Source organism: Phyllostomus hastatus, unplaced genomic scaffold, assembly GCF_019186645.2.
Source record: "Phyllostomus hastatus isolate PE091 unplaced genomic scaffold, TTU_PhHast_1.1 phas_scaffold_387, whole genome shotgun sequence".
Taxonomy (NCBI): Eukaryota; Metazoa; Chordata; class Mammalia; order Chiroptera; family Phyllostomidae; genus Phyllostomus; species Phyllostomus hastatus.
Window position 1 is genome coordinate 2,386,559 of NW_025334027.1, and position 21,534 is coordinate 2,408,092.

The window sequence follows — 21,534 nt, forward strand, 5'->3', positions numbered from 1 at the left end:
ATGAAGAACAGAAAACAGCAGAAGTGAAGCCGCACAGCTTCTGAGGCTGGGTCACAAAAGACAATGCGGCGTCTGCCCCGGGGTGCTGGAGCACTCGTCCGCAGAGCCTTGAAGCCACCATGCACTCAGGAGGCCAGGCCAGCCCTTCTGCAGAGATAACACCTGGAAGAACCCTTGAGACTCCATGGGCAGGCGTCCTCCAGCCAGCCGCTGCGGCCCCAGACATTCTCTGCCTGCAATCTCGGGAACTGCCCAGCTAAGCCCTCCTCAGTTTCTGACCCACAAACACCATGTAGACAATAAAATGACTAAAGTGATGTTTTAAGCCACTAAGTTCCCAGTTGTTAACAGCAACAGATAATCTTTTCAGAACAGAATTAAGAGTCCAGAAAGAAATCCACAATATACAGGGAAAATCCAGATTTTCATTAAAGGTGTTGTGGCAATTCAATGGGGAAAGACAAATTTCTTCAGCAAATGGTGTTCCAGACCTCAGGAGAGCTAGACACCCAGTCCAGGGCAGGGCATTCGGGGCTCAGAGGTGCTCTCTTTGGACCCCTGGTTACACTGGTGTCTGTCATGGGAATCTTGGACCCAGACTCTGGGCAGGAGGTCAGGCAGAACCTCCATGGCTGTCTCAGCAGCAAGGCCCGACCCGGCGTGCTGGCCTGGCCCTGCTCTCTGCGCACCAGTGGGGACACGAACCTGGCAATGGTTGCATGATGTGCATCGCCCCAGGCTCCATAGAATTCTCCACTTCCCTGGACCCCGACTTGGCCATTGCCTGCCCAGGACTGCTCTACGACCAGCCCTCATGGCCCAGCTCCTCCCTTTTGACCTGTGGTCAACATTGCATGGGGGCCTGTGACACACTGACTCTCCAACATGAAACCCCAGGGAAAGGGTTTCACCCCACTTTCTCCCACCTGTGCTGCTGTATGGTCTGACCAGGTGGGGCTGGTGGCCACAGTGGAGGCGAGAGGCACCAGGACTGCGCACACCCTGCCCTCCACCTGCTGTGCACAGCTAACTTGGAAGTCCCAAGGGAGGACCGGTTTGGCAAGCAGCAGTGCGTCCTGCTGAGGAGGTTGAGCATAGCTGTTTATCAGGTGAGAGTGGAGAGTCAGGGGCAGGACACACCTGAGAACACATCACACCTGTGGGAGGTTGAGAAGACTCATGGCTGCAAAAATAAGCCTTTGGTAAAAGCTTGAGGGAGGGGAGTGGCTCCCAGCAATTCCTTTTTTCTACATGGTCCCACTTGGGTGTCCCCGGGTCCAGCTCCCAAAACCAACCTGGTGAGGCCTCTTTGGTCTGAACCTGCTCAGCTGCTCCTGTTGGGATGCTGGTCAGACGTGCTGAGGCTTGGTGGCCAAGCCCGTGACTCCCGCATGCCACTTGGAGCCACTGGTGATGCTGAGGGGCCCTCCTTCCCTGGAAAGCAGCCCAGGCTAGGGGGCTCTGTGTCCTCCTGCTCTCTCATTGACAGGGCCCTGACAGTGGTTCCCACCAGCCTCCGGGCAGCTCTCACAGGCTCCAGTTTTTAAAGATAGCCTTTGGAACAGCATAACTTCAGCACCAACTGGGAGCCCCTCCTGAGGCTTCGCCTGGCTCTGTCCGGTTGTGGGTGTGCGGGGGACACCCCATGGGGACTGAGGCCACATGGGGGGCAGAGAGGAGGAGACCCGAGACCCTGCTCTCACCCTGGAGATGGGAGCAGGGTGCCCAGCCCAGGCATCAGAATGGCAGCCCCCTCATTCCCTGCCTGCTTTCCTTGAACTCCTCCTCAGAGGTGTGCACAGGGGATAGGTAGAGGAACTCCTGAGGGCTGGCAGCCAGGAGGATTGGAGAGGGAAGGACGGAAGGGGATGGGTTGAGACCTCAAGTCCCTGCCCTCACCCAGGCGCGGCCAGTCACCAGAAACCAAGGAAAACAGTGGATGGACACCAGCTCTGAGGGCTCTGGGTGTGACTAGCAGCACACTTACCTTGCACAGCTATCCCCCACCCTGCCCTGGGCGGAGCTGGGGGTGTGTGGGGTGGGGAGCCAGGGCCAAGGCAGGACAGGGCCTGTGTGGCTTGTGGTGCGGGCTGGAGCCCTCGCTGTGTCCTGTTTATTCTGGGGGTATTCCGATCCATCTCCGGCCTGATGCTCAAGGGGAAGACCTGGGAGCTGGGGCGCAGTGGGCAGCTGGAGCCAGCCTTTGGAAGCCCGGCCCTGGACTTTCCCTGGCAGAGAGGCGGGTCTCAGGGAGGGTGTGAGCTCCCCACGTTGCTTGGCTGGCCGCCTCAGGATCTGGGTCACCAGTGCTCCAGCCCCACGCTCTGCCTTTCACCAGCACGTGTTCCCGTGGGATTTTTTTAATGCATGAATGCCTCTGGGAGCATCTCCATGTTGGCACCCTTTCCTGTCTCCACCTCTGGCTTTTCATGAAAGCACAGAACTGCAGTGAGGACAGAGAGCCTCAGAGGTGTCAGGACACCTTGGGGGAGCTCGTGTCTAGCCCGCTGGCTGTCGCCAGTACATCCTTTCAGAGGGTCCCCAGGGGCACTTGGTCAGGCAGCTCTTCCACGCTGAGCTGCAAGGCACTCAGGCTCCCTGACGCTCTGGCCCAGCCCTGACTGTTCTCTGTGTTCTCTCTCCAAGCCCTTCAGGGGACTGTGTCTCCCTGGATGTGGCCTGAGGCCCACGCCCTGCACTGCAGGGGGCACCCACCACTGTTCTGGGCCCTCAGGCCCCAGTCTCCAGGCTGGCTTGCTGCCTGGGAGCACAGGCGCCCTTTGTAGCCCTCCTCCTGTTGCCCAGTGAATGGGGGACATGGTGTGGCCCGCATCTCTGCCCCACTTGGAACCCAGCTCTGTCCCCTGCAACACACAGGCCGCTGTAACGGGCTAGGCAGCGCCCTCCTGGCAGCGGCAGCTGCTGTGACTCTGCTCTTCAACTGGCCTGTCTCCATTGGTGAGGAGGACCGGTGTGGGTCCTGACCCAGACATTTTCTAACAAAGAGATCAAGAAAAGTGTTCTCTGTAGCCCCTCCCCCCAGACACATTTCCCCGTGTACTCTGAGACAGCTGCCCCCAGCTCCTGGCTCCACACACATGGCTCAGCTGGGCCAGGATGGCACCCTGGCCTGTGCTCCCCGGGGATCAGTGGGGCAGGGAAGGGCGGTCAGGTGGAGGGTACAAGAAAGTTGTAGGAAACACCCACGGGTGCAGGGTGGAGAGAGTGTGTCAGCGGGCAGGGCAGCCGCCTGCTGGAGCTGCAGGTGCTGGGATAGTTTCAGGTCCTCTCTCAGGTACAGCTGAGCCAAGACAACAGGACTGGCAAGGACCGGGCGTGGGAGCAGTGCCCCAAAGCAGACAAAAGCAGGGTCAGGAGGGCATCTGGGCCATCCGGTTGATAGAGTTCAGGGTCAGACAGGGCTGCCTGACCAGGACAGGCCCCTGGCCGGGCTGGGAGCACGTCATCCCTGTGTTTGGGAATGAGGCCTAGGCCTGGAGGCCTGGGTTCAGACGTTTGGTCTCATCACACGCTGAACTCTGATTCTTAGGCTATGAACAGGCACAACGCCCATTCCCAGGCTGAGTCTGGGCTGTACCAGAGGGGGCCCTGTAGGTGGGGGGCTGCAGCAGGGTGTCCTGGGCCCTGCTGCCCTCATCCTTAGTGGAGATGGGGTGGGGGCGTTGAATTCACTTTGCAGTAGGCTGAGAACTACCCTGGGAGACCACTGGGGAAGCCAAGGTTCAGCATCTGCTGGCAGGAGAGGGGTGACCACTTGACCCCAGCCCCCATTGCCCTCCACAGCCCCTACATTGCGCCCTGAGGAACAGGGGCCTTGGGAGAGGGACATTGGACATGGGGGTACAGATACCAAGCCAGAAGCAGATGGATACAGCCCAGCAGGGTCCGGGACAGTGTGGCAGGAGGGAGGGGAACAGGTGGGGCTATTTGTGGAAGCTGGCAGAGCAGGTGGAGAAAGGGCAGGATTAGGGCAGGGTGCTCACCATGGACGGAGCCTGAGCAGAGCACCCTCCATCAGCCAGTGCAGTAGGTTCTTCTCCTGGGCCTCAATGAGCTTTATCTTGGCCTGCCCTGCACACTGGTCCCACACCCTACAACAGATTCCCAGGAGCAATTTAGAGGACCCAAGCCTCGAGACTCACAGCCTAGAGCCTTACATCGGACCTTCCCTGATATTCCCCAAGGGAGGGTCCCACAAGCTGCCAGGCATGGGGAGAGTCTCCCACCACCAGGACTTTGCCAGGGGGCAGTCAGAGCAGAAAGGGGTATCTCAGGGCTCCTTGCTTCTGGGATGCCTGAAGGTCCAAAGACACGGTTGGGTCTTGTCTTTCCACGCTGCCCGTCCAGCGCCAAGCTCCCAGAGCACTAGGACCAGGGTTACATCACTGTCCCCAGCCTCCCTGGGTCTGCTGTACTAGACCATCCAGATGAAGGAATGCAGGCGACGTTTTCATTTCATGTTACAACGATTTCTCCTGAGTGGGTTAAATGCATTTTGAGCTGACGCTGAGGTCCTTCTTTGTTGTACCTCCATCCAGACAAAGGGACGTGCCTCCTCTTGTTGTAGCCCTCTCCTCAAGGATACGGTCTGCCCTTTGTGGGCCGGCATGACCAGCAGGCGCCTCCCTTCCAGTCCTCGTGAGGGGTCTCAGTGTCTCACCTTCTGTACCCAGCCTGGCTGCTGCTCGTTCTCAGATAGGCTGCATGTTCTAGATCTTGGCCAGCAGTTGCCCCTGCTCCCCCTGACATCTGTGTGTCACCTGTAGCAAACCTCTGGACCCTGGCACCTATATCTCTTGCTCCCCACTTGTCCCTTTATCACCATCACTGAGGTTGACTCTGAGGCCATCTCCCACCAGCTCCTTCCTTCTCCATCCATGTGGGCACACAGGCACCCACGAGTCTGTGCAGAGGGGAGAGACACCAGCAAGCTAAATGCAGCCTCATGAGAGTTTAGATAGAGGTTTTTTGTTTTTTTTTTTCATGAGAATTTAAATAGGCATTTTTGTTTTTTTCTGAAAAGCGTTAAGCTATTTGTAGCCCAAGTTGGTTGAACAGATTTTTCTGGGTGTAGCTTATTTTTTTACTCATTAACTTCTCTTTCTTATGAATTAAAAAGTAGCATTTTTTTCCTACTCAGGAACCTTTTACTTACTGCTCTTTGTATCGCAGCCAGCACGTTGTCTGCCTGTTGGGGAAGTAGACACGGCCCCACTTGGGGAGACTGGGGCTTCCTTCAAGGCACAGCTCGTAAGTAGGTAAAGGTCGTGTGTCCAGGCCACACGCTGCTACTCCTGTCCCTCCTCAATGTGCTGTTTGATGGACAGAGCTGTGTAAAGGTTTTGTTTAGGGCATTCCATTGGCAGTGTCCAGGCTGGAAATGGTGAAAGAGGCCTTACGCTGTCCCACTGGGCAGGATGGAGGCGTGTCTGCTGGCCAGTGCCCTCGTGGCCCATTCCTGACTTCAGCAGTATCCCAGACAGATCCTTTGCCTATCAAGCAATGGGTGCTGCCACCCTGAGGGTCTCTCAGCCAGACAGGAGGAAGCTCTGTGTGTCTGTGGAGGGATTCGGGGCTGTCCCTTGGACTCCAAGTCATGGGTGACCACAGCCCCAGGGCTAGGAGCAGCACTGACCCAGGTCTGCCCTGACTTCTCCTTCCAGGGAGCGGCTCCTGGTCCCCCACACTGGTTTTCCAGAACTGAAATCCTGCATCTCTCTCATCCGACTGCATTTCCATCCATCACCTTGTGGAGCATACTTACCTTAATAAGGAATATCATGTTTAGGTGGTGCAGCCTGTCCTCTTTGTCTCCCATCTTCAGAATTGTTTCAAAACTCAGAGTCTTGTTCACAGGCACAGTGCCGAGCTATGCCCTTGACACGCAATCCACTCTCCTCAAGGCCAATTTCAAACTCCCTGACCCAGGACTGCCTGGGGCCCCGTCCCTGAGCCCCGAGAAGAGCAGCATCCATGGTCAGGGCCCTCTGCAGGGGCATGCCTGCCTCGTCAGGGACAGGCTTCTGTTCTTCCTCCTAGGTCCTCACAAGCACAGGCTTGCATGGGTCAGTCCATGCTAAATGTCCACGTGTCATTTTGCACTGACCAACTGAACCATTTGCAAAGCTACAGGCCCCCTGAGACAGGGTTCCCACAGAGGCCCTAGGGCTGATGACAGCTCAGAAGTCTTCCCTGGCAATTCATGTGTCCCCTCTGGCCCCATTCTCTCTCTCTTCTTTTTAAAAAGATTTTATTTATTTTTAGAGAGAGGGGACGTGGGGGAGGAAGAGAGGGGGAAAAACACTGACTCAAGAGCACTGACCAGGGACCAAACCCACAAACCAGGCACTGCTCTGATGGGGAATTGAACCAGTCATGTGGATCCCCAGCCACCTGAACCACACCAGTTGGGGCCAGCCCCATTCCTTTTATCCACAATTCCAAATTCTCCAAAGCTCTGAAATAAAGGTTTTGAAACTCAGTGGCAAAGCCGGACCTGAACTGATGTGCAGCCATTTATTATGGTCTTTATTTTTCAGTTCCTTTGAATAGTGCTCCCTGAGAAAAATCTTAATGTGACTGATTATGAGGTACAGCCCTAGGTTCCAGAGAGGTGCCATATAAGGTACAACATATACAAAGAATTCTGAATTCTGAACACACCGGGTCCCCAGGCTTTGAATGAGCGGTTGGAGCAGTAAAGCATCCCCACACTTATCACAGGTCTGGACCCGAAGGAGGTTGCTGGTCCCAGGAAGGGGTGGGGGTGCTTTGGCTACAGAATTGCCAGAGGAACGGTGCTGCTGATGCTCACAGAGCAGACCCTGTGCTACATGGGGGTGAGTCAGAGACCAGGAGCTGCAGGAACCTCTTTCGCCAGCCCACGGGCCAATGGAGGAATCAAGGGGCACATGAGGGGCTGGAGAGGGAGGAGGATTTCCTGCTTGTGGAGGGACAGCAGGTCGCCTCCCTCCGAAGGACCCTCACCTGCAGAGGTGGTGACCATAGGTCTAACTGTCCTTTTCTGAAGGACCAAAGGCTCCAGATGTGCCATCTGGGGGCAGTCCAGGAAGGTCCAGGCCGAGGGTCCCAGGAGTGTGATTGTGACAGAGGAGCTGGGAGGCACTCATGTTGGAGAGTTCCGTGTCTTCATTGCAGGTCTGGGGCCTCCACTTCCTCACATGCAAATGGGGTGCAAGCCCTGGCTCTCCCTTCACATGCTCCTGCTGGTCTCCAGCGCAGAAAGCCAGAATTCCGCCTTCCCCCAGTGTGGGTCTGCAGAGCAGAAGGGGTTGCAGGGCAGGAGCTGGCATGAGGCACCCAGACTCGAAGGGGCAGGTTTTACAGAAGGGCCACAGGGTGGGATGGTCAGTGGCCCAGGTTTGGACTGGGGGCCATGAGGAGAGGGAGTCGCAATCCAGGCATGGGCGAGGGGACAAGGGAGGTGGGGCAGGGTGTGGGGCGGTGGGCACGGTGCCGGCCAGATGAAAGGGGCGTGGCCCCCAGGTCGCCGGTGCGGGAGTGGGTGGGGGGCACTCCGGTCCCCGCCCCCGCGGGCCGCCCCGGGTCGCGCGTGGGCGAGGCGGGCGCCGATTGGCTGCCGGGTGCGCGGGCGGGGCGGGCGGTGGCGCGCGGAGGGCCGGTCACCCCGCAGCCCGGCCTCGGCCTCGCCGCTCGTCGCCGCGCCCCGCCCGCGCGCCCGCCGCCGCACGTCCCCCGCAGGCGGCCACCATGAGCACAGGCCTGAGGTACAAGAGCAAGCTGGCGACTCCAGGTGAGCCTGGCGCCTGCCAGCGCGCCCGCGCGCGCCTTTGTCCCTGCCGCCTGCCCGTCTCTCACCATGTCTCCGTTTTTCCCCCGCCCGCCGGCCCGGAACCGCCTGGACCCGGACCCCAACCGTACACTGACCCTGACCCAGCAGAAGACAAGCAGGTACGTGCGCTCCGCTGTCCACCCGGCCGGCTGTCACCTATTGTGGTAGCAACGCTGCCAGCGCCCAGGCGCGACCCCGCCCCTGCGGGCGGTCACCCCACCCTGTCGTGATAACCGATTGTCAGCTTGGGCAGTGCTGCAGTGCCTGAGGCTGCGGATGGGAGGAGTGGGCGCCATGACCCAAAGATCTGGCCTCTGACCCTCCCAGCTGGAGTGTGCGCCCCTCCCGGGATGGGGGTAACAGCTACGTGCCCTCCTCCCACTGGCCCAGCACCTGCATCTCAGGCTGACCTGGTCTCAGGCCGTGTGCTGAGGACCTGGAGTAAGGGCACTGGTTATGGCAGGCTACAGGCTGGGGGACCCTGCACCACCCAGGGACCCTGGGGGCAGGGTCTCTGTGTCCACCAGCCAGCAGAGACCCTGAGTAGCCCCACAGGGGAGCCTCTGCCCACCCCACCCCACTCTTCTGCATCTTATATCCTCTTTTCCCCCATACCAATTTGGGTGGGCTGATCTGTGGCCAGGCCTCTTCCCCAGACTGGGAGTCTCCGGGGCCTGGTCTGAGTCATCCCGGAGCCCAGCAAGGGTCTTCCAACCTAGTGGGTACAAATAGGCTTCTCACGCCGAGGGGTTGGCTTGGTCCCCGCCCTCTAGGAATGCAGGACCCCACAAGAGGCTGGCCTGGGCACCCACTGTGAAACCCAGAGGAGGCTGGGGTTAAACGGAGCTGGAAACCTGGAGAGGGGGATGTGGGTGGTTAACCAGGTGGTCTGGGGGCTCTGAAGCATCCCTGCTAGAGCCTCTCTGGCTTGAGAACAGCTATGTTTGGGGGGAGAAAAGAAGGGCCCAACTCTGGCACCAGGGTAGCCCTGCAGGCCTGTCGGGTATGGGGGTTCATACACCAGGCAGATGCTGATGGAACTCTAAAATGCTGGCCCAGAGTAAAGCAGGTGGGCGAGGTGAGGCCCAGCAGGTGGGGTGGGGGCTGGGAGTCACTGGCTGCCTGATGTCAGTCCCTGGCAGGGACACGCCCCACCCTGGGACTCGTGGGGCTCGTGGGGAGGGGCCCCATCAACCTCACCCTGCCAGTGAGGGGCTCCCAAGGGAGCCCAGGCAGGGGAACTGCCTCCCCATCATGAGCAAATGGGACAATGATGCAGAGACACATGCCACCAAGCCATTGTTTTAGGGAGAGAGAGGGAAGGCCTGGGAGACCAGCTCCCACGGCTTCTCCTGGGCCTGCAGTCACTTGGAGCCACTGGGCCCAGCAGTTGCTGCCCAGCACCACCCCGGGGACTTCTCCTGTTGAGGTGTTAGCCGCTTCAGGCCTGTGTGTGCCTCCCCTTCAAAGTCAGCTAGGTGCCAGCCTCACCCATCCCCTGCCCCTGGAAACTGAGGGAGAGGGCACCATGCAACCAGAGGGGGAGGCCCCAGAGCAGGGCCAGGGAGCCAGGTGTTTAGGGAAGGCTTCTGTGGACCTGGGGGGAGCACAACAGGACTTCACTGTTGCCATTGTTGGTGTTACTGAGCCACAGCCCGTTCACACTCTGTGAAAGAGGGTGGGGGGGGGGAGCTCTATTAGGTCTCTGTGCTTCCTCTGCATCTCTGGCACAAGGAGGGCTCTGGTGGCCCTCTGTGCCCCCTCCTCTAATCCCCACCCAGTCTCAGGCAGTGATGGAGGCTCTGTCGGCTCTGGTGACTGCTTCCAGAGCTGACTCGGGCGATTCTAAGAATGGAAATGCCTCGAGAGTCTCAGGCTCCAGGAGGAGGTGGGCACAGCTGTGTGTCTAGGGCTCGGGAAGCGTGAGGAGAATTTGTTGTGCTTCGGTGCCAGAGAAAGGGGGTGGCAGGGCCCCTTCCTCGAGGCTCCCCCAAGGAGTCCACGGACCCTGTCTGGGCACAGTTGGGTGATGGGGCAGGCAAGTTGAGAGCTAGGAGTGAGACTCTCAACCTCCCGACCTATGGCTCCCAGAGGCTGCCTAACCTGGCGGGGGCGGGGGGGGGAATGAGGCATTCTGGGAGCCCCAAGCTCCGTTAGATACCAGGCTGTGCGGAGCTGAGGCTCCCTCTAAGCCTGAGCCCAGACCCAGGTCTGTCTGCCTTTCTGGAGAGGCCCTGGGCCTGAGATGCCAGTCTTCTGAGTTGGTGTTGGGCTGAGGGCCCTGTCTAAAGTGGACTCAGTCCAGAGGCCGCCTGCAGGTCAGCATGGCCTGGAGCGAGGACTGGGGGCCTGTGGCTTCCCCCGTTCTCCACACTCTCCTCTCGGATGAAAGACGCTCCTGTTCCCAGCTGGGGGCCCTCTCCTTCTCCCCAGGTGCCAGCAGCTCCAGGCCCCACAGCAGCACCACAAGCTGGACAAAGGGACAGAGGCTCCTCAACTGGGGTGGGTGGGAAAGAGCTGGGGGCCGCCTGTCCCTACAGACACATGTAGTCTAGGGGCCACATCTCTTCATATCCAGCTCCTTGCCAGACCTCCCTTCCTGTCCAGCTGGTGCTGTCTTGTTCAGATTCTAGTGGGGTACTGCAGGGCATGGTGAGAATCTGGTGGCTCAGGAGACCATTGTGGTCCCTGGGGTGGCCACATGGGGGTAAGGGCTGAGCTGGCTAGAGCTTTCTAGTTCCTGAGTGCCTGGTTCTGTGGGTCAGAGCAGGCAGAGAGGCTCAGGAGTGCCTGCATGAAGGGGGGCCCACTCCACACACCCCCATCCTCTGGCAGGGGCTTTCTGAGGAAAGCCATGGCAACGCATGCATGGCCTTCAGGTTTGTGGAGTGACATGCTGGCTGCAGCTTCCAAGTTTCCAGAGGTAGAGCAGGGTAGGTGGCTAGTGCTCTGACTGTCCCCTTCCTGCTCTAAGTCTCCTTGGGCCTGGGGTGGGCAGGTCCAGGTTGAGGTTGGCTCTGATTCATGAAGAAGGTGGGCTCTGTCCTCGCCCAGTTCCCTGGTATGTCTCTGGGGCCACGCCAGTTAAGTAGCCCCAAACATACAAACAGGCGCACACACGAGAGGGCTGGGACAGTTCAGCCCCAAGCATAGGGGAGGGGGCAGTGCCAGAAGGACTGTGCCCCTGGGTAATTTGGTCTCTGTGACACCGCCGGCAGCTTTCTTGTGGAGTCTGCGAGGAAGGCCCGGTGCACGGGCTGGTCCCGCGTGGGTGCGGCCTCCGGCGCCCTCTGGCGGACGGAAGCTACACCGCACCTCTGGAGGGGCGGGACACCGCGGCCACAGTCTCTCCCCAACACCCCCAACGGCCCGCCAATGGGACCCGGCCTCCCCTTACCCCTCTTTACCCCGGTTGTCCCGACGTCTGGACTGAGGCCGTGGGTCCTGTCACAGACAAGGACGTGGGCTCCCTGTCTGCGCCGAGTCCCCCGACGCCTTTCCTCGGCCCTGCCCTCCGCGACAGCTTTCCGGTGGCTCCGCCCGCGGCCCAATTTCCAGGCGACGGTTTCCCGGCGACAGCGGGCGAGGCGGTCTCTGCGCGGAGCCCCGCCTCTGGTTCGCGTGCAGATCGGGGCCGGCTGTGGCTGCGACGCCGCGCGTCTCAGGGCGGGTCCGGGTCCTCAGAGGCAGGGGGATGGCTCCCGCGGTCTCTGAGGTTGGCGGCACCCCGGGTGAGCCACGTCCGGCCTCCCGGACTCAATTCCCGTGTCCCTAAAACGGGAACGAGAGCAGGGCTTCGAGGCACTACAGCATTTGAACCCCCCCCCCCCACCCCCGAGAACGCTGGGCCCCTGTCGGCCTGACCTGGTCTGGGGTCCGAAGTCCTCAGCAGGGTGTGTGGGGGGTCGCTGCGATGGACTCTCTGGCAGCGCCCCAGGACCGCCTGGTGGAGCAATTGCTGTCGCCGCGGACTCAGGCCCAAAGGCGGCTCAAGGTGTGTGTGGAGAGGGGACAGAATGTGGGTCAGTGTGTGCGCGCCTGCTAGGACCAGGTCCCAAGGCTCTGGGATGTGACAGGGGCGGGCTGTGCCAGGGCCCACAGAGGGTGGGCTCGCGACCCGCTGGCGGGGGAGGCTCTGCGCCGCTATCTATAAATAGCCCCTGCTCCAACGTTGCTGCAGCCAGCCACCCCCGCGGCTGGATCTGGGCCACGGGGGGCCTCCCACCCCCTGGTACCCTCAGGAGGGGTGAGTATTGAGTCCAGGCTTCTCCTTCCTATGAAGGACCTGGGGCATGTCCGAAGGGCCTTGGTTTTGGTGCCTTCTGTCCACCATTCAAGGGAAGATACTGCCTGTGTCTGCGGCAGCTGGACATCTCCCCCTACACACATGCACGCGCGCGCACACACAGACATAGTCTTGGGACCCTCCAAAGCCCCTCGCTGAAGCTAGAGCAAGGGTGCATTCATCAGCCACCCTCTGACCTGCCTGCCCACCTCCAGGCCTTCACCCCCTTTCTGCCATTGAAATGTCCACCTTGGAGATTCTGTCCTCTGCTGCCTCCTTGCCTGAGCTGGGTGGGGGACAGGGCATGGGGCTGCCTAGGAACCCCAGGGTACCTCTGACCTGCTCCACCCCTGCCCGCAGGACATCGACAAGCAGTACGTGGGCTTTGCCACGCTGCCCAACCAGGTGCACCGGAAGTCGGTGAAGAAGGGCTTTGATTTCACGCTCATGGTGGCTGGTGAGTGGGCCAGGCTTCCAGGTGGGGTGGCTGGGGCCACTGGCTGGCCAGGCTCTGCTGTGGGGGCCTGAGACCTAATATGACTCCTTCACTGTACCTGTGGGCAGGTGAGTCGGGCCTGGGGAAGTCCACACTGGTCCACAGCCTCTTCCTCACAGACCTGTACAAGGACCGGAAGCTTCTCAGTGCTGAGGGTAAGTGTACCCCAAGCTTCCTGGCACTGGTTCACCATCCCCTCCTGTGCAACCCCTCAAAGAGTGCCCTTCCAGATCCAGCCACCCTTCTCTCTCCCCACAACATGAGTCTTCTGTTTGGGGCCCAGGAGGTGTGGCCCAAACCACAGGCAGGCTTTGTGATCAGGACCAAAACACTAGGATGGATGAGAAAGGATCCTGGCTGCCCGAGGTAGGGGGTAAGGGGTGAGAGACGCCCCTTCAAGCCATATCTCTTTCCCTGCAGAACGCATCAGCCAGACGGTAGAGATCCTGAAGCACACCGTGGACATCGAGGAGAAGGGAGTCAAGCTAAAGCTGACCATTGTGGACACACCGGGCTTTGGGGATGCTGTGAACAACTCTGAATGGTGAGGAAGGCCTGGCTGGGGAACAGTCCTTGCCCAGGCTGACTCCACCTCCCCTGGCGCCAGCTTGCTGCCTTCACGGCCCAACCTCACACACCTCCTGCCCGCAGCTGGAAGCCCATTACTGACTACGTGGACCAGCAGTTTGAACAGTATTTCCGGGACGAGAGCGGCCTTAACCGCAAGAACATCCAAGACAACCGGGTGCATTGCTGCCTGTACTTTATCTCTCCGTTTGGGCACGGGTGCGTGACTCTGTGGGTTGAGCCCCCACAGCCATTCCCTCCCTGAGCCCCCCTACCCTCTCCCGGCCCTACCATCAACCCCACCAGCCCCTCATCACCCTGGGTGCTCCCTGTAGGCTGCGACCAGTGGATGTGGGTTTCATGAAGGCCCTACACGAGAAGGTGAACATTGTGCCCCTCATTGCCAAGGCTGACTGTCTGGTCCCCAGTGAGATCCGGAAGCTGAAGGAGCGGGTGAGCCTGTGTGGCAGTGGGGCCTGGCCCAGGACTTGGGCTGGAGGGCACCGGGTGTGCTGACCTTGGGCACCACCACACCCAAGGCCCAGGGGACCTTGCCAACCCTTGATCTGACAGCCCTGTCCCACCACAGATCCGGGAGGAGATTGACAAGTTTGGGATCCATGTGTACCAGTTCCCTGAGTGTGACTCAGACGAGGATGAGGACTTCAAGCAGCAGGATCGGGAACTAAAGGTGAGCATACAGTCCGTTGGGCAGAGGCGGGCCAAGTGCCCAGGTCCAACTTGGAGGGTGGATAGGGGTCTTTGGTGTGGGCAGTAGAGTCCTTCACTTAGCCCTAGAGGGCTAGGGTTGCCCAAGTTCCTGCCTGGCTTGTATGTTTGGGTCCCTCATGGTTAGTGAGTCACAGAGCTCTTGCCAGGAGCTAAAGGCACAGCTGCTAGCAAGGCACCATCCTGACCCTGCTCCTCAGTCTCATGAGTCAACAGCAGAAGGGCCTGGCCAGTGGCCACCAGGCTAAGTATCCACTGGCTCCCAGAATTCTGTGCAACAGAGGGTAGGAGTGACTTTGAGTGCCCCAGTAGCTAGAGTGGTTATGACTGAGCCCAAGCTGGGGACAGGGGATCACGAGACCAGGAACAGGGTCAGACAGGCCCTTGACTCAACCAAAGTTAGCAGGGGCATTACTAGGAGGTATAAGCTCAGTCATAGACCTTAAGATGTAAGCTGCACCAGTTCTGGCCTCAGCCAGCAGCAAAGAGGCCATAGGGGGTGGGGGGCAGTGACACCAGGATCTCTTTGGGGAGAGGTCACTGATGGTCATGCTGGAGAGGCTGACCCACCCTGAGTGCCCATGCTCCTCTCCAACCACTAACCCTGCACCCGCACTAATTGGGCGTGAGCCCTTGCACTGGCCCCTCCCCAGGAAAGTGCACCCTTCGCGGTTATCGGCAGCAACACGGTGGTGGAGGCCAAGGGGCAGCGAGTCCGAGGGCGGCTGTACCCATGGGGGATTGTGGAAGGTGAGTCCAGGCATAGGGCACAGCATGCGAGTGGGAAGGCTCCCCTGGGCTGGCATCCCACCCACTGCCCACTCCTGCCCTGCAGTGGAGAACCAGGCACACTGCGATTTCGTGAAGCTGCGCAACATGCTCATCCGCACCCACATGCATGACCTCAAGGACGTGACGTGTGACGTGCACTATGAGAACTACCGCGCGCACTGTATCCAGCAGATGACCAGGTGTGTCATCCCACCCCAAACCTGGACCTGTACCTCACGGCCTCGGGCACATCTCTATGGTCAAGACCTGTCCTGGCTGCCCACCTAGACTGGAACCTTGCCCCAGCCCCCAAATCGGCTTCCCAGCACCTTGTCTCCTCAGCCCAGCCCAGAGGTGTGGGAACTCAGAAGGGCAGCCTTGATAGTGGCAAGATTGGCGGAACTCCCACCAGCACTGTCCCTCTTGTCCAACCTGCAGCAAACTGACCCAGGACAACCGCATGGAGAGCCCCATCCCCATCCTGCCACTGCCCACCCCTGACGCTGAGACGGAGAAGCTTATTAGGATGAAGGATGAGGAGGTTGGTGAGGCATGGGGTGGGGAGTGGTGGAGGCTGAGGGCTGGAGACTGAGCCAGGACCCTCCCATCTCATTTCTCACCCCACCTTCTGTTTTTCCTGCCCCACTCCCCAGTTAAGGCGCATGCAGGAGATGCTGCAGAAGATGAAGCAGCAAATGCAGGACCAGTGACCCAGCCCCAGCTCCACATTGCCATGGATATACTGCCGGTTTTCCGACTGGCCCTTTTCACCCCTGAACCCCAATGGCCTGGACTCGACCCTTTTCCTCTGGATCTCTAACAGGCCTGGTCACAACCCCAATCCCAAGTGACCTAGACCTGGACTGTCCCCGTTCTGACCCGGAGGCACGGGGTCACAGCCTCCAGCCATCCCTAATTTATTCTCAGCATCAGCCCTTCCCTTCATTTGTATCTGTTTCCATGGGGCCTGGGCAACACCCCCCCCCTTTGGCTTTGGGGGAGCAGGAGCTAGGGTGGGCTGTGACTTTTGAGATTTTTACCCTCTACCCCAGAAGGTCACAGCACCCAGACTCCAGGCCCTACTCAGGCAGGAAGGTAAACCAAGGCAGAATAGGGGAGCAGATCCCTGGGGTCTCCAACCTATTCCCCCACCCCAGTGCCACAGCACAGACTTGGGAGCTGTGTTCTCCTGCTCCTGTGGGCCTCCCAGCATACGCTGAGACCTCACCTTATGTGGATGTGGGCCAGCCAGGTCCTCTCTCACCCTGGAGCTCAGCAGGCAGGCCAGGCTGCTGAAGCACTTAGGATCTCTTCAGACCTAAGGAGGCCAGCCCACTACAGGGGAGGGTGACCTAGGGCTGGGATGCTTGTGATAGCCCACACCCCTCCCCCCCAACTTTGGCTTGTGGAGGGATGCAGGAGCAGGGGGCTGTGGGCTGTCCTCTGCAATCCTCATGCCTAGATTGCTGTTCCCTGCCTGTGGCTGGGGGTCCCTTCTCCCCAGCAGCATTGTTGCCCTGGGCTCCCTAGCCCTCCCCCCACTCCCTCCACCCGCATGAACCCTTTCCCAAGCCCCATTCTCCAGTTTTGTTAAGTTGTGAATGCCATCCTGTCCTGGTGACAGGAGAACAATGTTGGTGAATGTTGCTGCGGGTGTCCGAGTGCTCCTTGTGCCCCTGGGAGCGAGTGGGGGGCGGAAGCGTGCATGGCGCTGGCCCTGATGATAGCACTCTATCAGCGGCTGCAGTGCCTGTCACAGCAGCCTTGGGGTTATTTCTGGTGGACAGCTGTGCTGTGGTCTTCTTACCGGGAGCACCGGGGCCTGGCAGGGGCGGGGCAGCCTTATCATCTGGTTCTCCGACAAGCGCTTCCAGCTCCAGAGCAAGGCGGGCCACCATTCTCTCGCCATGGGCTCTGGTAAGTCTGGTGGCTGGGCGAGGCCACTCCCTGAGCAGAGTCGGGTTAGGACGATTTGGGTCAGACTTAGAGGGAACTTCCAGCCCGTGCGCGGGGTGATGGGGTGGCAAGGCTTGCGGGCAACACGGGAGGCAAGTCTCCGGCACTGGAGTCAGACTCCGCGCTCCGGGTGGTGAGGGACCCCAGCCAGGTGCCCAGCAGGCCAGCCGGCTCACCGCCGCGCTTCCTTTCCAGGGCCAGGCCGGGCGCTCAGCCTATTGCTCCTTCTGTTCGCTCTGCCAAGCCGCCCGGCCGCGGGCTGTCCCGCGCCATGTAGCTGCGCCGGTACAGTCGTGGACTGCGGGCGCCGCGGGCTGACGTGGGCCTCGCTGCCAGTCGTTTTCCCACCGGACACAACCGAACTGGTGCTGACGGGCAACAACCTGACCACGCTGCCACTGGGGCTGCTAGACACGGTGCCCAGGCTGCGTAAGGCGCACCTGGGCGACAACCCCTGGCGCTGCGACTGCCGCCTCGTACCACTGCGCGCCTGGCTGGCCGGTCGTCTGGAACGCGGGCTCTACCGCGACCTGCGCTGCGCCGCGCCCCCATCACTGCGCGGCCGCGTACTGTCCTACCTGACCGAGGAAGAGCTTCGTGCCGCCTGCTCGCCTGGCGCGCTCTGCTGGTGGTCGCTGGTGATCCCGTTGGTGCTGCTCGGCCTTGGGCTGCTGCACGCGCTGCTGCTGGCGCTGCTGCTGTGCCGGCTGCGGAGGCTGCGCGCTCGCGCGGCGCATCGCCTGTCGCTGACCGCCCCGCTAGTGGCAGAACCAGCTGGAGACAGCGAATCCTGAGAGGAGCGGACTGGCGCTGAGCAAGGAGGGCCTGCGAGCTCCACAGGACCCTGCCCCAAGGAGCCCTAGCCCTAACCTGGACCCATTCTCCTCCACTCAGGCACCATTTCCCAGGCTGGCCACCCCCTGCAGGCCCTGGCCCACAGGGGCAGATTGCTGCAAGGCCACCCTTATCGCGGCGAGCCCACGCCCCGGATGCTTAGACAGATCCAGGGGACCAACTGCAGCCCATACCCTGTGGGGTCCCTCATGCCAAACTACAGCGCAGAATAAACCCTTCCCCATGTGACCCGTTTTTACACCAAAGACCTGGAAATCCTCCCCCCCAAACCACAGAAAAAGCTCTGAGAACCTATTCAAGGGGACATTCACGCCTTCATACACCCCAAATAACCTTTCCCAGCTACTGACTCTCAGAGAAGTTCAAGAGGGAAGGAAAGCCCAAAGGACAACGGTGCACTGCAGGGTAGTGAGGACGCTGGAGAGCGGGGACACGGGCGAGTTTGGACAACACGTAACAGGACACTGGGGGCAGCGAGGACACTAGGGATTTGGACACAAGACACTGAGGACACTGTGGGGCAGTGAGGACACTGCGGACAGTGCGGAGGCTGGGGAATGAGGACACGGGCGGCAGTGAAAACACAGTGAGGAGGAGGTTACTGGGGAGTGAGAACACTGTTGGGACACAGGACACTGTGGGGACAAGCGAGGACAATTTGGACAGCGAGGACACTCTGGGACAGAGAGGACACTGACTGAGGACTCTGTGGGGCAGTGAGGACGCTGTGTGGACAGCTAGAACGTGGTGGGGACTGAGAACGAACACGGGACACTGAGGACATTGTGGAGCAGTGAGGACGCTGGGGAAGGCAAGTGAGAACACAGGGAGCAGTGAGAACACAGTGGGGACAGTGGGGACTGTGTGGAGCAGGGCGGGCACTGCAGGGCAGTGCTGTGAGAGAGAAGATGCTCTGGGTGGCAGTTTCCGGGGCCAGGGAGGCCGTGAGGTGGCTTTGAGGACAGTTTGGTGTGTGCAGTTTCCCTGGTGGCAGCTGTCGGAGGAGTCGGGATGAACTGGGGATGGTGAGGACGGTCTGGTGGCCCACCTGGAATAGCCTGGACTTCTAGTGAGAAGCTCTGGAGGGCAGGTGGGGTGGGGTCTGAGCCATGCAAGGGGGGTCCATGGAAGGTCCCTGCAGGGGTCAGTGGGCACCAGGGGTTGCAGGGTCTCTGGACTCACGTCCTCCCTTGCCGCCACTCACTGCAGGAAGGCTCCCCTGACTGCGCAGACTAACCCGGGGCTTCTTGGGGCCTTAAGTCAGTCAGGGCCAGGGACTCCACTGTGGGTGCCTCAGTGCAACACAGGCTGCTCCTGGGGCCCCAGGTGCCCAGATGAGCAGCTCATGCGTTGCTACTCCTGCTCAGCTGTGGCCTCTACCTGGCTGCCCTTGTGAATAGTGAGGGCTGCTCTCCGTGGGCCCCAGTGGAGCCTCAGGCCTGGGCCTCAGTCGCCTGGCACAGGAAGGTCCAGACCTCCACTGACCGGGTCGGGGAGGCTGCCGCTGACATGGCCTTTGTCCTGGCCTTTGTAGGACAAGATGGATGACTCTCCGGTTGGGCTGATGCTATCTCGGGGCTACTGGTGCGACGTGAGGCAGGAGCCACCCCTGCCTTTGTAGGCAGGTGCGAGGCATCCGGCTGTGCTTCCAGGCTTATCACCACATCGGAGACGGTGGCTCCTTTGTACAAATGAACTGCCACCCTGCCTTCCCTGGGGGTGGCCCAGCACCCACAAAGCCCCTGGTGGGGTCAGAGGTGATGGTGTTGTCACAGCAAGGTACACAGGCAGCTTCCTAACCTCAGTCCAAATGTGGTTAGGAGGCATCCCCCCGACTTTCCATAGGAAATCAGATCCCAAGATGGGTCTCCTGCTGGGCCCAGAGCTTCCTCCGTGGCTAAGACCAGGCTCCTGGGACCCCCTCTCTCCTTCTCACTGAGGCCCTCAAGGGGACAAATGCAGGGCCCAGGAGAAAGTAACCCTAGAAATCCTAGGTGACACTGGCTCAGAGAAGGAGGCTTCCCTGGGCTGTGGGACAAAGGCCCCAGCTGAGCTGTGGGGAGTGGTTAGCAGGAGCCCAGCTCCACTGGTCACTGCCAGGCTTGAGGGCTCCTGGGCTAGTGCCCAGATAAGAGGGTGGGCATGGGGCACTGAGGGGCAGGATGGAAGAAAGCAGCTGACAATGCAGTGTCATCAGACCTAAGGAATCCCACCTCCCCTCTTGCCAGTTTTCCATGATGTAGACCTGCCCCTGCCCCTTCCAAGGTACTGACCATAGCAGAACACTGGCCTGGCCTTGGTGGCTGACCTTTTCCAGGCCGCCTGGGAGCCCCCGGTCCCAATTCTGACCCTGAGCTGACCCCTTATGCACTGACCCTGGGGCCTCAGTCTCTAAGGAGTGTGGGGAAGTGGAAGGTCCCAACTCAGTGCCCCTGAATGGCCCTGTTCAGGGAAGGAGAGCATAGATCCCTCCCCCCAGACCAGGGGGCTTACTGTGCCCCTTGCCCCAGCATTGTCCTCCATCTCATGGAAAACACACGAATCCCAGGGCCCCTTTCCTACTGACAGGCTGGTCCCTTCTGTGGTGTGACTCCTTCCCAATAGGAACAGGTGGGGGTCCACTGGAAGGCCCTGCACAGCCCTCCCACAGCTCCGGCCCCCAGGCTGGCTGATTCAGGGTCCCTTGCCCTGCAGCCCAAGGGATCTCTGACCACACCTGTGTTCCCCCAGCCTCCCTGCACCCTCTGCTTTTCATCAAGGCCCAGGCTAGGTGTACCTTGCCCCACTAGGCCAGAGTCTCTGAACCTTTCTTTGTCCCTTCCTGCTGTAACTATGTCCACACTATTCAAGGTCTCACTCAAGAATGTCCTCTTCAGAGAGCCTCCCAGCCCTGCCCTGTCCAGACACATGGTGCAGGACACTGCGTCCTGGCCTGTGTCCCTGAGGTCCACCAGGGTCTCAAGCCACATCCCAGGCTTGCATGCAGCTACTTAGTGAGTGACGGGTCAAAGGGTTGGATACAGTAAGCCCCCAACAGGCCAAATGGCAATCCCAGGGCAGACACAGCCCTGACCTAACGCTGGGAACCTCCCGTGTCCTCATCCCTGAAATGGGTGGGTGCTGTTCTGCGCCCCTTTCAGTCCTCACCTCACGCGCCTAGACCCCGAGCAGGCACCAGAGGGCGCTCGCAGTCTGCAGAAACACAGGGGGCGGTGTCACGGTGGGCGCTGGGTGCAGACAGCCAGGATCCAAGGAGAAACAGAGACCAAAAGAGGGAGAACTTACCCAGGCAGGCGGGCGGAGGATCGCCAAAAGGGGCAGGCAGGTGGCACATCCCAGGGGAGCCGAGAGGGATGGGCCGGGGTCCGCTGATAGACGGGGAGGGGTGAGCGTCCCCCTCCGCTCCTTCCCTCCCTGTGCCCCTTTCCTCTTACCCCGCCCCCCCCCCACCCCCGCCCTCAGCTTGCTGACAGCCCATCAACCGGGAAGATAAGGGACCTCTTCCGCCGGGTCGGGGGCGGGGGATGGGGGGTGGTCAGCCCAGGTGTGCCCTCCGCCCTCCCGACGCCTGTTTGCTCCGAAAACACTTATTGAGCCCCTGCTGTGTGCACTGAGGAGGGGGGTGGGGCAAAGAGGCTGCCAGGCGGGCGAGAAGGCGACATTGAGGATCTGGCCTCAGCCCCTTCTGTCTAGGAAGCCCGCCGGGTAGGAGGCCTGGAGCTGGCTCCCCAGAGGAATGGAACAGAGGCCTCGCCACTTCCCGACCAACCTGGTGGTGGGGGAAGGGATGAGGGGGTCCTTCCAAAGTCCTCATCCAGACTGGGGAGGCTATGGGGAGCCTGGGGAGGGGGCTGGCCACTCACTGGGCGGAGACTTGAGTGAGGCGGGCAGAGGAGGCCCTGGGAAGGTCTAGGGGACTGAACCCCTGGCCACGTCGTGGTGGTGGGGGGTGCACCCGCCGACCAGACAGAGCAACAACATTGGGGTGGGTGGTGGAGCCCTGGGGGCCCATAGCTCACTGCTCAGTCTGCGCCCACCCCT

General features: G+C 60.5%; 2 protein-coding genes across 3 annotated transcripts; both read left to right on the forward strand.

Moving 5' to 3' along the window:
* The first annotated feature begins 7,659 nt into the window (after window positions 1-7,659).
* SEPTIN5 (septin 5) lies at window positions 7,660-16,328 on the forward strand. 2 transcript variants are annotated; one of them, XM_045819803.1, is made up of 12 exons: window positions 7,660-7,795; window positions 7,943-7,953; window positions 12,480-12,576; window positions 12,684-12,770; window positions 13,036-13,159; window positions 13,267-13,401; window positions 13,518-13,635; window positions 13,772-13,873; window positions 14,565-14,661; window positions 14,747-14,882; window positions 15,121-15,223; window positions 15,336-16,328. In XM_045819803.1, exons 1-12 carry the CDS (start codon window positions 7,753-7,755, stop codon window positions 15,390-15,392), a joined length of 1,110 nt encoding a protein of 369 aa, XP_045675759.1. In that variant the 5' UTR covers window positions 7,660-7,752; the 3' UTR covers window positions 15,393-16,328. The 2 variants fall into 2 exon arrangements, with proteins under 2 accessions (XP_045675759.1, XP_045675758.1); XM_045819802.1 differs by lacking the exons at window positions 7,660-7,795; window positions 7,943-7,953 and adding an exon at window positions 11,614-11,828.
* Window positions 16,329-16,462: 134 nt separating this feature from the next.
* GP1BB (glycoprotein Ib platelet subunit beta) lies at window positions 16,463-17,721 on the forward strand. Its single transcript, XM_045819804.1, has 2 exons — window positions 16,463-16,599; window positions 16,834-17,721. The coding sequence occupies exons 1-2, from the start codon at window positions 16,590-16,592 to the stop codon at window positions 17,430-17,432; spliced, it is 609 nt and encodes a 202-aa protein (XP_045675760.1). The 5' UTR covers window positions 16,463-16,589; the 3' UTR covers window positions 17,433-17,721.
* Window positions 17,722-21,534: the final 3,813 nt, after the last annotated feature.